Source organism: Anopheles arabiensis, chromosome 2, assembly GCF_016920715.1.
Source record: "Anopheles arabiensis isolate DONGOLA chromosome 2, AaraD3, whole genome shotgun sequence".
NCBI lineage: Eukaryota > Metazoa > Arthropoda > Insecta > Diptera > Culicidae > Anopheles > Anopheles arabiensis.
This window is the reverse complement of record NC_053517.1, coordinates 44,083,159-44,096,841: the sequence shown is the minus strand read 5'-3', so window position 1 is coordinate 44,096,841 and position 13,683 is coordinate 44,083,159. Positions and strand designations below refer to the sequence as shown.

The window sequence follows — 13,683 nt, the reverse complement described above, 5'->3', positions numbered from 1 at the left end:
CCCGACGTACTTCCGGAAATGATTCCAGAAATCTTTGAGGCTATTCGGAATCGATTCCGACAAAAACTTCATTTTTCCCATCACTAATGTAAAGTAGAACTCTTCGATCGGAAGTAGGTTTTCAAACGGAACGATCGGAACAAAATTAACATTTTTGAATTTTTTATTTGTTTACCGGAACAGTAGATTCGATGGAAACGGTAGGTTCGATCGAAACAGTGTGTTTGGAGGGAACGGTATAGTGTTGGGAGATTTGAGATTCGGATGATTCGAAGCTTCAATGTTTGGAGGGAACGGTATAGTGTTGGGAGATTTGAGATTCGGATGATTCGAAGCTTCAATCCGTAGAAAGATTCGATCGGATTAGATCCCATTGTAGGATTTGAATCCCTAAAAGATTCCTATGTCATTGGGATTTGATTACGATTCGATTGGGATTGGGATTCGTTTGCGATTCGATGGGAATTGGGATTCGTTTAGACTTCGATTGCGATTAGATTGGGATTCGTTTGGGATTCGATTGGGATTCTGGTGGAATTGGGATTGCGATCATTTAATGAGAAGTTATATTCAGTAAATAAATTATTTGATTTGATATTGAATAAAGGTCCGCATATCTCGGGGACCTGTACTAATTATGATGTAAGTACTGCAAAGTTAAATAATTAGGAGTAAAACAGAATGACTTCTTATTCCAGCTTTAACTAATTCACCCCCCCCCCCTCCCTTGCAAACTACAATATAACGCTATACCACATTGGGATTGGGATTGGGATTCAAAGATTCGAATCCCATCCAGGATAGGTATTCGAAGATTTGAATCCCTTCTGGGATTCATTTTTTCCATCACCAGAACGGTAGGTTCGTTCAGATCGGTTAGAGCAAACGGAACAGTCGAAACGATTGGAACCAGCATTGCGAACGGTAATGTAAATTTAATGCTCTTGGGTCCGCATGGGTCCGGATGAGTCCGAACAATTGTGAATGATTTTTTATATCTCTCGCCAATCACACTCGATCGGAGTCAGCCAGTATCCCAGAATTGACGAGAACCGTTGCAAGTCGACTGCAGTCAACCAGGGTCGTCAGGAATCAGAGTCGTCGGAAATAGCTGAGTTGAATGCGAATGTTGGAGTATGATTCAGTTTTGCAAGACCGGAGTTGGAATGCATCGAAGATTCCACTCCGAATTATTCGTCACAAATTTCCATATGTAGCTAGTTACTAGGCTGGTAGTTGGCAGGAAATTGCATCTGGACCCGTTTCTTTCGATCTGCATGATGATCCATCAATCAGTAAAACTAAAATGTTCTCTCTTTTCCTCCACAGACTGTTTCGTTTTGCTTAGTTACCGTTAATGCTTTATTTAAAACTAGATGTGTTTGTTTTGTTGGTTGGCTTGTTTGCTCTTTTTGCTTGCTTGCTTATTATGTAATATCCTTGCTCGCGTACTTCAAAGTTGTAAAGAATTATTGTCTCTCACAATCATCAGTTTTTGTTTAGGATTAAGATTTTCCCGCCGTTTCTCTAGTAACGTGCGGTCGTGCGGTCGCATTTACCGGCTTCCAAATGGCCGCTTCGATTCGAAATTATGCTTCGATATTGGTCAACTGGTAGCGAACAATGTAGAAACTGTTTCCAAAAACAAATAATAGAATGTCAAAGGAAATTACACAGTGTGCTCTCGATTTTCTTCATATGATGGAGCTATGATTTTGGTTGAAATTCACTTCACTCATACACAGTGAGAGAGCGCGAGAGTGTAGCAGATCTATTCATTTATCGGTGTTGTATTGTGATGTTTCTTTTTCACCTTTTTATCCTTGCTCAATCAATATTGTTTGTTAGAATTAGCGTTTTAGAATGAGTAATGATGACTTCTTTTCAGTATTGTGTGATTTTTCTGTTCCTTTTTGCTTCATCTAATTTGTTTTGTTGTTTCATCTAATTTTCCTTACACCACCTTACTCGTTATTGTCATGTAATTGACACATGGCTATTTTACACAAAGAGACACATAAAGTAATCAAAATTTGATCATTTTTATATTGGGTTTGACAAGCTTTTTTAAGTTTTAGATTGCATTGGTCACATTATCTGCTATGCACCGCAATGTATACCGAGCTAGTTGTGTGTTCGGTAGGTGGAAACGGCTGTACCGTTTGCGGTTTTACTGTCGCTTTCAAGTCAAGTAGAAATGAAAGTTTGCATTTTCGTGCTTGCATTGTAATACAGTAAACAAATAATAACTTCGGCCATAAAAAGCCAGGCTAAAATACATAACATTCTTAAAGTTAAAAACCAACTTTCAGCACAATTTGCACCCGCTACAGGGAAATAATAGCATTACTAGTACAATGTGTTGCTCAAATGTTTGTTTGCACTCCACATATGATCCAATAGTCTTGCGATCGGGATGTAAAATTACATGTACAACACTATCAACGTTTACTTTAGCAAGATTTGCTCTATATGGTAGTTTAGCTTACTATTATTGTCGCTAATATATTATTGTCCTTAGTTCAGTGTTTGCCGTTGATGCAATGATGATGCGTGTAAATGTAGGTTCGCTTTAATGTGCTCCTTGCCGACAAGAATTATTAGTATTATTAGTAGTAGTAGTAATAGTAGTAGTAATAATAATAGTAGAATAAAATGATCCACTAATGTTAACAACCGCCCACACATCTCATCGGAGATAATGGTGGGTATGGTGCTACATTCATAGTGGTGCGGGAGTGGGTGGTGATTTTGATGCACCTATGTTGTATGTTTTAATTTGAGTGAATTGCATTTCGCCAGCCTATTTTGAGTTTTTCTTTGCTAAATTTACACTTATTGGTAAAGTTTTGTTTCTCTTTTTTTGTTTGCTTGTATTTTGATTCATTTAATTATTGTTTGAGCTCTGCTCGCAGCACATTAAACAACGCGTCACTTTCAATGGGATGCTGTATATATATATAATGCTCTCTCTCTCTTTTTCTCTGCTCCAATTTCGGCTTTTTGGGTTATTATTGTCATTTAGTACTTAATTTGAAATTCAATTTCCATTTACAATTGTCTTTTCTTTCTTTTTCGCTGCTAGTTGTGCTGTTTGTGAATGTATTTGCATGGTTTTATATTTTGTGTTTGAATGATTTTTGTTAGATAGGGTTTCTTTTTCTGTTTTACTTATCGCTATTTGCAGCATGATATTTATGTTTAGTAATGAGCAAACTTTTGAACTCCTTGCTGGTTTTGCTTTCTGTTTGTATTGCCAAAATTTGTGTCGCAATTGAATCTAAAAATCATTGTGATTACAATAAACTTTCACTTTCGCCATCTAGTGATAAACGAAGAAGGTGTAGCTAAATGTGTGCAAATTTTGATTCCACTAGAACAGTAATGCACCCATGCGAATTTCTTTGTGTGCCTTTTATTTTTCTTTACACCTACATACCACTTTACAGCTATATTTGAGTGAGCAGTACAGTACCGAACCGAATTAGCATTATATATTGATGGGTAAAGAACATATAAAAAAGCAATATCTATTAGCTTAATCCTAGTTTAGTCTAGCTTAGTTGCACATGTTTCCAACGGTTTAATTATTGTCAAATTGTCTTAATTTCACATTTCTTCGAAGGTTTCGCGGAACTACAAAGAGGCGGCAATAGTACCGATTCCGACCGCTAACCGTACCGAAGTTAAAGTTAATTATTTCTTAAACTATCTAGAGTGTACTGTTGTTGCTCTAATCGATGGTTACGGCGTACAGAGGTGCAGCCAAATTTAGCTTTAATCAGAGAAAAGATTTATGCTGTATCTTTCTCACATCTTCTTAATTACTTCTTAATACAACGCCCAGGTTACTAATTGCATACACAGACGGTAATTTCTTACTTTTCCTCTGCTTGAATGAAGTAGCATGCGATGGGGGTTTGAAAATGTCGAAACAGCAAAATGGTTGTAAAGTACATATTATTGTCCACCTCGATTGGCATTTCACTCGGTTTAGCTTTGCACATTTTTCTTACGTTACGTTACTGTAAGTTACGTCTCAATCTCAATCGAAAGATTGCAAACACGTTTATTGTCTGTTGCACTGTAAATAGTGTCCGTTTTTTTTTTCTTTTGCACTGGTTGTACTCTACGAACTAGTTTGAAGTTACTTATTGTCATTCGTTTTCTATCGCTTTGAAAAAAGCGAATCTTGCGCACGGCTATAAATATGTAATATGTATATGGTTTTACACAACATGCACGGGTTTGTGTTCATCTCACTGCTAATTATTGTACCGTTCTGTCTCACGTGAGACCAGATAAGAATGTTTCGATGTCCTTCCTTGTGTACGCTTAAAAGCCTGCAAGTGCATAGCATAGCCCCATTTGCGTCTGTGCGTCGATAATAGAATAAATGCTCAATAAAAAACTTCTTTGTAAGAGAAACAATATGAGGAGCTTAAACTGACGCTGTAACATGTAAAAGTTTTTAAAATTAGTTTAACAACTTTGATACGATCACCAAAAAGAAGAAGAAAGTAACTGTCTCTAACGTAGCTATAAAACGGGGAAACAATTGGAATGTTCGTCAAACGTGTAGTAGGTATTTGTTATTATCGCTTTCTGCGTACACATATTCGTTTCGTTTGCAACATACCTTAGCCATGAGCTGGTCACGCGTTTTCGTTTGTAAATTCTTTTATCTAATGGTTGCCTGCAAAGCTTAGCTTCGCGCATAGGTTATTGAATCGTTTCTTTTTGCATCACACTAGACTCTCGATATTCCCACACAGCTCCTGAGGACAATTTGATTAGCTAAATAATTGTGCCTTGCATTTCCTTTTCCGCTCTTGTATCGTGTACTTATATCTACTCACATCTCCACATTTTCTCTCCATGTTTCGTCAGCTTCCGCGATTCGTGTCGGTCACGTTCGTTCCGTCGTGCTGCAGACGTTCTGCAGGCGTTCTCCCACTAGTAAGATATGTTTTTCGGCGATATCGCATGGTTGTATGGGTTTGTTCGATAATGCTAATGCATTGTTGCAAGCATTCGATAGTTTTTTGTTAGTACTGTGCCACGTACTGCCACTGAAATTGCTCCATTCAAGCAAACGAGGTCAGTTTGCTGGGCCAGCTTACCTAGAATCGGCGTTGGGTGCCCCGCCAAAACCGAACCCGGAGGGACCAGTATCCGTTTTGCAGTGTAGCGCCCACTTTAGCGTTTCTAAATCAACTTTAAACTTTGTTGTTGCCTACCTAAATTTGCCTACTTTCTGCCTGGTAGGCATCTTGACCGTGGTGTTTTGCTCATTGCTGTCCCTACGCACGGGGAAGCTATTGGGTGGCTGTGGTTCTACATCGGCTACACACTGGTTGCATATATGCGCGCATCTTATTGCAGACTATTTTTTTGCGGTGCGAATATGTTTCGCGGGCAGTGAAGGCAACACAATCCAGTTACGATTTGACGCGGTACTGCTACGCGGGTGCCGGTAGCTTCGATTACTGTGGACGGATAAAGACGTTTAACTTCCTTCACTGCGGCTCGTGCTGACGAGAGTGAGAGCGGGGTACGAGTCAAAAACAAATCATGCGGTGCACGTGGCAAGAGACGATCAAATCAGCATTTGTGTGTAGTTTTATGAACAAAATGAGCCCGGTTGCATAAAGGACGCAGCGCATTGAGTGTGTACTACAAGCATTCCTGATTTCTCACCCACAGCAACACGTGCATGGGTCAGCAATGGAGCAAATGTACGGTGCAGATTGAAAACAGCAATTACAGTAAATGGCAGAGAACCAAAAGGTTCTCGCTTTTCTTTCTTGGGTCCGACAGACTCACGCCTAGCCTAAGTGTTGCGCACTACTACTATTGCTCGCACGCAAATGACAGCTCAAACAGGGGACTCCTGTACCGTCAGAGGTGCATCTGTTGCCTAGTGTCTGCACTGAACTATCAAAAACCTCTGGGCGGTAGTGGCAGCAGAGCAAACAACCCGGGTACCAGAGCGAGCAGGAGCAGCGTGTACAGGACGGTAGACGAAACCGACCCATACAAACCATGCGAACCGCTGATCTTACTAGTTTCGCCCGCATTGACGACGTGAATCTTCCAGCCGAGGTTGCGATGCGTGAAGCACTGGGCCAAGACGTGGGAAAAAGAGCAATGTTAGACGCATAGCTTACTAATATATCAATAAATGGTAGAACACATTACCTGATAGTACACCAGATCGGGCGTTTCGTCCACCACCGTCCAGTTAAGATAGGCAGGCTGACCGTTCGGATCGTCGCAGGACAGTTGTAGGGTTTTCTTGTACTCGTCGAAGGTAGCAATTTCGGCCGAACGATCAATCGTCTTGTGCTTCCATTCGCAGTATCTTCCGGCTATAAATACATGATATAAGCGTGATTAAAAGCAAATGCCGTAATAAAAGATGAAAAAACAAACTTTTCCACACTTACCCGCTGTTGGATAGGCGTACCCATCGGCATCATATTCTACGCCGGCGTACACCGTCTCACGGCGTTTCTGGGCTTCGGTTAGCTGACCGTAGCCGCCCTCATGCGAGCTGGTAATGTACAGTGGATGATATCTGTGGTGAAAAGAATGTGAAAAGTTAGTTCGTTGCGTTTTCTGGACAGCATTTTCATCCCAGCGGTTTCAATTCTCCCACCCGAATGCAGCTAGGTTGGGGGTTGAGTTTGGAGTATGGGAAAGTTAATCATGCTGCTTTCATTTCCTTACTTTCATAGCAAAAAGTCAGAGAAGAGCGCTTGCGGTGAAAGTAGTGATGGATATGGGACGAAAAAAAGGGAATTCCATAACTGAACTGAGTTTATTCAACTTTTCTTCATGCCATATGCCGATTTTACATGTTACTACAATATTCAGAATAGCATGAAAGCGGTGGCGAAGATAAAAGATAAAATAATGCTGTGTGAGGGCCTGCAGAATGGAGCAAAGGATCTACTAACCATTAAATTATTTTACTATTTTCCATCAGTTTAGTGGAACGGTTTAACTGTAGCACCAAATGCGGAATGTCATAAACCAGTCATGTCCAGACGCTCGGAAATAGTTACATGAAAGATAAAGTTTTATCTGGTTGAGGTTGTGAAACACACATAGTGGTTCTGGTGCCTCAGAGCTTCTTACTTATGGTATTTGTGTTCGCGAGTTTTCCGAACTGAGGACTAAACAGACTGTTGCATATTTATTGAGAAATTTAAAAGTTATGAATGCTCAAAGTTACTCTGGTCTTAATTAAATAAGTTACCGAGAAAAATCTTTTGAATATAGCTTTCAGATCGATAACTATTCTGCAACAAATTAGGCGAATTTAAAATATAGAAAAAGGATATCAGAACACAGACTTCAAAGGGACCGACATTCGTTGTTCCCATTTCAGCTTTTTAAGCAATGCACTTCAAGCATAGATCTATGAAAATTATCTCAACATACTTAGCCGGTTGCGTCGTCTCATCACCGCCCTCGACGATAAATGTGTAGGTCTGCCCGCGTTCGACGTAGATTTCTGGAATCAGCAAATCATTCATGTACCAGGCAATGCCCCAAGACGGATGGCCAGTAATGGGCGTGTAACCGCGCTTGCCACCGGTCGGACCAATGCGAGCCGTGATTGTCTTCTCGCCTAGGATTGTGCGCGATGGCCATGGTTCCGGGCCGTCCTCCTCCCGGAAGCTATCTAGGGCGTCGGTACAGGTGTGATCGTTCTTCGACGCAAAGTCAATCTGCACGTCATCCACCGTGACCTCCGTGCCTGTGTGCGAGTGTGCGTTCGCTTCGTCCCGTGAGTTTAATGGTCCGATAGCGGCAATCACCGATATTTGACGATCCAATGGATAGGCCCGGTCGTTGACAGCTTCGTTCGTTTGCAGCAGCCTGCGGTACTTGATCTTGGTAACACCATGGCTACGATCACCGGACACTGCCGTAGAAGATGAGAGCAAAACACAAAGGAAATTCGTCAAAAGAGATACTATGCAATAGAGCATATATGCAATGTGCTCTCTACTTACAAATTTCCACATCGTTTTTACCACCGATCCGCTCATCCGGACAGACGCCCAGCTTGCCGTCGCACTGGGCCAGCGAGGACATGTAGTAATCCTCGGCTCGGAATCGGCGCTGACGGCGATCGTAGAACGCCACCACAACGTCCGCACCAATCATCTGCGGGTGTCCATGGCTGCCGGAAATACCGAACGCCATGTACTGGTCCTCCCGGATACGCCCAACCAGCTCGATGACGATGAAGTCATCCATCACCTCCCACATCACGTTGAGTTTACCGCGCAGCAGCTCTTTGCAGTTGACATTCGCCGGTTTGCTCGTGGGCTGTGTTATCACCGATGATGTGGTCGTGGTTGTCTGAAAGTTATTTGTAAGGGGAATCAATTAAACATTCATCAGTAGGTGGCCGTCGGTGAAAGCTATGGCGGATTAAGTGATGCTTGAAAAAACAACATTAGTACATCAAAACATTGACATGACATGAAACAGAACGATTGAATTGTAGGAAAATGGCGACTAGTTACCGGTTTGTACCACCAGGGCGGCTTGTTAGTGAAGGAAAGAAAGGTAAATGGAACATGTTACATTTTGAAAATCACATTACATTCTTGCCACCATGGATTGTTACCATCCATGTTAGCTTCTACTGTGTCTTGGCATCGCTTCTGTAGTGTAACCTACCGCTATCTTCGTTTGTCCTAGTGCTGGCGGAACATCCAGATCCTTCGGGATGTAGACGTGCCCAAAGTTGTGCCGATACTCCACACACCAAACCGCCAGCCAGTCGATATCGTACACGGTAAGATTTCCCGGCAGCTGAATTTCGATATCTTCGCCCTGATAGCCACGCAGCGGGTCCAACGATCCAAGCTCGTTCGGTACCTTCGTGCCCATAATGTTTGGCTCGGAACCGTTGCCAACCCAGAAGTAAGCATCTGGGCCAGCACCGTCATAGTGCAGATTGGGAATGTAGAACGTTTTCGCGTCCAGGATGCTGATATTGCTCGAGCGAAGCCCGTGTGCTAGACGCTTGAACTCGGGCAGTACCCGTGGTTTCGGTACGTCCAGTCCTGGTGGGATGAAAATTTCTCCAAAATCGACCTGTTGAAGTGAAAATGAAAAAATACAAAAGAAAAAAATCATGAAAATCGTGAAATTGATGTTGATGGTTTGGTGGAAAAGACATAACACTAGAGCTGAAAACAAGCACTTGTGAGCAGTGAAGAGTGTCCGTGTTTGCTGTTCAACGGGTCTTTGTGGAATTGAAAATGTTGACTGTTGCTGACGTTTATTAGACCAGGCGAACATTCATTTTCGCTCTATTGTGATGGCAAATTTTAATTGGATTGCCACTCAATTCCAACGATAATGATGATATTTTTGGTAAGTTGGAAGAACTATTGCAAGTTATCGAAGGAATTCTTTCCTTAGACCTAGAATTAGGACAACATAGACTTTCGGAGGCATTATAAAAGTATTCATACACCTGCCAAGCGCTTTACGCTTTGAAGATTGAAATACAGTATTAAGTGAACTAGTTTGCTTCCAGCTTTGATTGTTCTAAACATGTCGTAGGCATATCGACATGAACCAAATTGGTTAACCATGGTGGCAAGCGACTCATTGAAATAAAGAGAAAGAACAAACTGTGGTCGAATTTCATAATAAAAATATCGGTCTTGATTATTTTTCGATCCATCGTCTATCCCCTCGTTTGCAGACAGGCACGTTGGGACAAAAAGCTAATCATCTCATATTTGGTAAAGTGATTATACAGGTACTGTCGTACTAGTACGGGTACGTGAGGCAGCACCCCAGGTGGAGTGTTGGCTCCGCAGCAAAGGATGGTAACGATGGCAACGGGCTTTTTGATGGGCGAAGAAAGACCACCATAACGATGAAGGTGTTCACCGATACCGTTCGAGGTGACTGTTGCCCACGCACGCGCACTAGCGCGACGCAATTATTCGTCCAGCCCCGCCAACGAACCAGCCAGCAGGACGAAACGGTACGTTTATCGAAATTATCAATCCATTCGCCGGTGTGGTTGTGCGCGGACGTGTGCAAGATGTGGGTGCAGGTGTAGGACGACGGTATCGGTTACAGGACGAGCGGTTGCGACGATTTTTGTGCGTTTCGATTTTCCAAAGCAAAGCAAAATACCGTGTCGGTTTGGTGGAAGGGCACTCTGGTGACATTGATGTGGCTTTTTTTTTCATCTGTCGATTCGATTGAGTGAATTACTACTTTCGATCCATTTCCTGTAACCGTGGTGACGCGAACGATTAAAACCGATAGCACGGGGCTTCCTTACCTGGAACTGTAAAATTTCAAACATTTCACCGTCACAGATCAAAGGGACAGTTTTGTGTGCGTAAATGATGCTAATGATAGCTGGAAATTATTATAAGCGTTCTATTTGCGTTATATATATAGAGCGATGGTACAATTTACAAGGCACGTGTTGTTTGTAAGCCGATAAATGTTGAAAAAATGTAGGTTCTGTGAGGTAAACGAGAGCACATATGGCATGTGTTAAGGGCTATCAGAATTACGAAAACATAATTTATTTTAATGATTTTGACGGAATGGCATTAATCCCGCTGCTAAACTTCATTTGTTTCAAGAGCTCATAAATTTTCACATTTAAATGACCATTATTATTTTTTTTAATCAAAAGTGGTACGATTTTCAATGCAACGCAATTGAATATTTAAATTTCATGAATTTAAACATTAATAGCATACTGGTGGGCAATGAATCCTGTGTAATGCGATACAATATAAGTTCGCAGAATAGAATTAAAAAATTATACTTCTGAACTCGCTCTGTTCTTTGATCTATCAATTGCTTTTCTTCTCGTGTAGTTCAATGTCATATTTAACAAGGTAAGCTTTTATGTTGATATTACAACACCAATTTGTCAATTTGAGCTGGAGACAATGCGACTGTTTAAATAGAAAATGTTCTTTGAGATAGATATATCATTATCGTATCAATACTGGATATGGTTGTGTGGATAATTTTAAATAGTACCAGAAGGTATGGGTAAAAAATCTGACCTCTAACATCAGGAAATGATCAAACGGTATCGTAGTATTATGATGCCATCTGATCCGCAACTGTTTGAGTTAAAGTCTGATAGACTGTTGACTATGTTTGAAAGACTGACAGTATGTTCAATTCAATTCAATGTAATTTTATTGTTTACTGTAGGTTTAACAATAGAATTGTGCATTCTCCCGAAACACCCAGATAACATTTTAAATATTTTTTTAAATTAAATAAATAAACATGCCACAGTCAAATGTTTGGTCAAAATCAAGAGTTTTATCAAACATATTAATAAAATAATTAAATAAATAACTAAATAAAAATCTTATCCATTACTTATAGAATTTTATCATACAGTCTGTTTCCAAGTTACGCGGTTTGTGCGTTCCCGATGGATCCGCGTAACTCAAATATTCGCGTAATTCGAATTTCGCGGTGTTCGACCAAATACAATTGTGTACTCGGTATTTTTCTATTAAATTTAGATTTAGAATTAAAACTTTTATACACTTTATCATTTATTTGATACGATTCGTGAAGTACATTCTGATATTTTTCGCTTGTAAGTGGATTGACTTTATTACCAAAAATGCAATTTATACTGCATTGGACAGTTCTTGAAGCAAATTATACTGATTTGAAATTTAATCTGAACCCGCGTATGTCGAGAACCGCATAACTCGGGGATAGACTGTACATTAATACTTTCAAAACAAAATACCTTCAATCTACTTATCAAATAATACGGAATGTTGCAAAATAAAATCATCAAAATGTAAAAATATTTTTTTTACTATGCTGTGGTTTAAACTTTATTGGCAGCCAAATTATGTTGACCGCATTTATGTATATAGCTGTACTTAAAAATACGCAATTTAATTATTTAAAGTTTCTGTTTTGTAGTTGTTATACAAATATTGAATAGTTTTAGATAAATACGTTTTTTAAGGATTTTAAAACATACCGTAAATCGACGACACCAAACCGAAAGCCATCGAATGTCCCGTATGCGCTTTCCCATCGGTAACTTAAGGATAATGTCCGTATTGGTATGTTGCTGCAACACCGGCGGCTCTCTGAAAATACACAAGAAAGTAAGAATGTCAATACAAAGGAATTTATTTAGTTCTCTTATGCATCTTTTGAATGTGCAGATTTACAACTCAACTAGAGAAGAATAGTATATAAAAAATGCATTTGTTGTCAAATCTCTCGATGTTCAAAGCACAAAGAATATTAAATATTTAAATTCTGAACATTTTGTTGAAAACTTTTTAGGTTTTAGTAAAAAATTAAAAAAGAAGCAGCCTTGTAGAAAAACAAAAATTGTAAATTTTACCATTGTTTTGATGTTGAAAGTTATGTTAAATGCAATTGTTGAGGTTTAAAATCTTAAAAGGTTTAAAAAAAGTAATACCAAATGCTCTTTTTGCAAATAACAACTACAAATAACGTTAACTTGCAAATGTTTGCGAACGAATTGGTGAAAGATGGTGTAAAAGCTGGTCTACCGAGCAAATAATTTCAAAGAGTATATCTATTTGTGCTTGATTCAGAACGAGAATCAAAATAAAGAACCTAAAGAAATAAAGAACGCTAAACCTAAGCTCCAATCGAATGTTTTCATATTTTTTACACTTTCCTCTGTAAAACATGTCGGTGGCAAGAACTTTCAAAACATTCATTTAATACCTTCTTTCTGTTTGAATATATCGCAATTGTTACCCTTTGACAATCCATTCTTAGCATGTTTCCAATACAAAGGATGTATAAGTAATCTCTGCGTCTGGAAAATGAGGTTTACCCTGACCAACGGTTCCTGGCCTGGCCTTCACATCGTTGTCCGGCCGCAGGCATCGTCCCGCACAAACGTTATCATCCATATTTATGCACGTTTACATTTTTATGCTGATGACATTCACCCTCCACTCCATGAGCATGAAATCGATGAGCGTGATATGCGATTTGCGCCTCGCTCCAGCTCCACTCGTCCCATCACTTTCCCGGACCAGATTTTCCCGATGCCAATTGCCGGTTTTATTGCGCGTTTTTGTGCGCTCGAGTTTCATTTCCCCTCGCACCATCGTCACCTATTGTTTTGTGTTGCTGTTTTAGTAGTGTTTATGTGCGCCATCTCCGCCCAAACTTCGAGGTCAGGTTACACAGCAACATCATTGTGCTTTATGAAAACTGATACAAATTCCACACAACCGTTTGCACAGCAGCGCCACTGTTTTGTTTTTTTTTGCTTGCCGTTTTGGTCCTTTCCTCTCCGTCAAACATTACCTTCTCGTCTGCCATTGCGATGGTTCAACCCGCGCTCCCATTCCCTCCGGTTGCGGTTTCGGTGTCCGATGTCGCATGCGCCCTTAATCGATCATTATTTAATGAGGTGTAATCTAAGATATATAATTCGTTATGCTTGTTTCCCGTGCAGATTGCCGTGCAGAGCGGGGGTTTCGTGCTATCCCTTCCCCTTCTCGAATTATGGAAGCGGCGGGGGAAGCGAAAATGGACAAACCGAGCAAAACAGGGACGGCAGGGACGACAGGGACGAAAAATGTGAATCATTTTGCTACTATCGCTTTCCACTGCTCGTAACAGCTC

General features: G+C 40.4%; 1 protein-coding gene across 3 annotated transcripts in view; it reads right to left on the bottom strand.

Annotated features, from left to right (window-relative positions):
• Window positions 1-1,309: 1,309 nt before the first annotated feature.
• Window positions 1,310-13,683, bottom strand: part of LOC120894154 (protein Skeletor, isoforms B/C) — a 35,536-nt gene continuing 23,162 nt past the window's right edge. Inside the window, exons 4-12 of one of the 3 annotated variants that reach the window (XR_005738175.1) lie at window positions 12,041-12,152; window positions 8,704-9,123; window positions 8,547-8,567; window positions 8,028-8,379; window positions 7,450-7,936; window positions 6,450-6,580; window positions 6,202-6,371; window positions 4,860-6,123; window positions 1,310-4,778 (exon numbers count right to left, since the gene is read on the bottom strand). Coding sequence is in view for 2 of the 3 variants with exons in the window: in XM_040296570.1 (XP_040152504.1) it covers window positions 5,941-6,123; window positions 6,202-6,371; window positions 6,450-6,580; window positions 7,450-7,936; window positions 8,028-8,379; window positions 8,547-8,567; window positions 8,704-9,123; window positions 12,041-12,152 (1,876 nt within the window). In the remaining variant the exon portion in view is untranslated. Of the gene's footprint in view, window positions 6,124-6,201; window positions 6,372-6,449; window positions 6,581-7,449; window positions 7,937-8,027; window positions 8,380-8,546; window positions 8,568-8,703; window positions 9,124-12,040; window positions 12,153-13,683 lie in introns of all 3 variants that reach the window. The other 2 variants (XM_040296570.1, XM_040296572.1) reach the window with 2 other exon arrangements.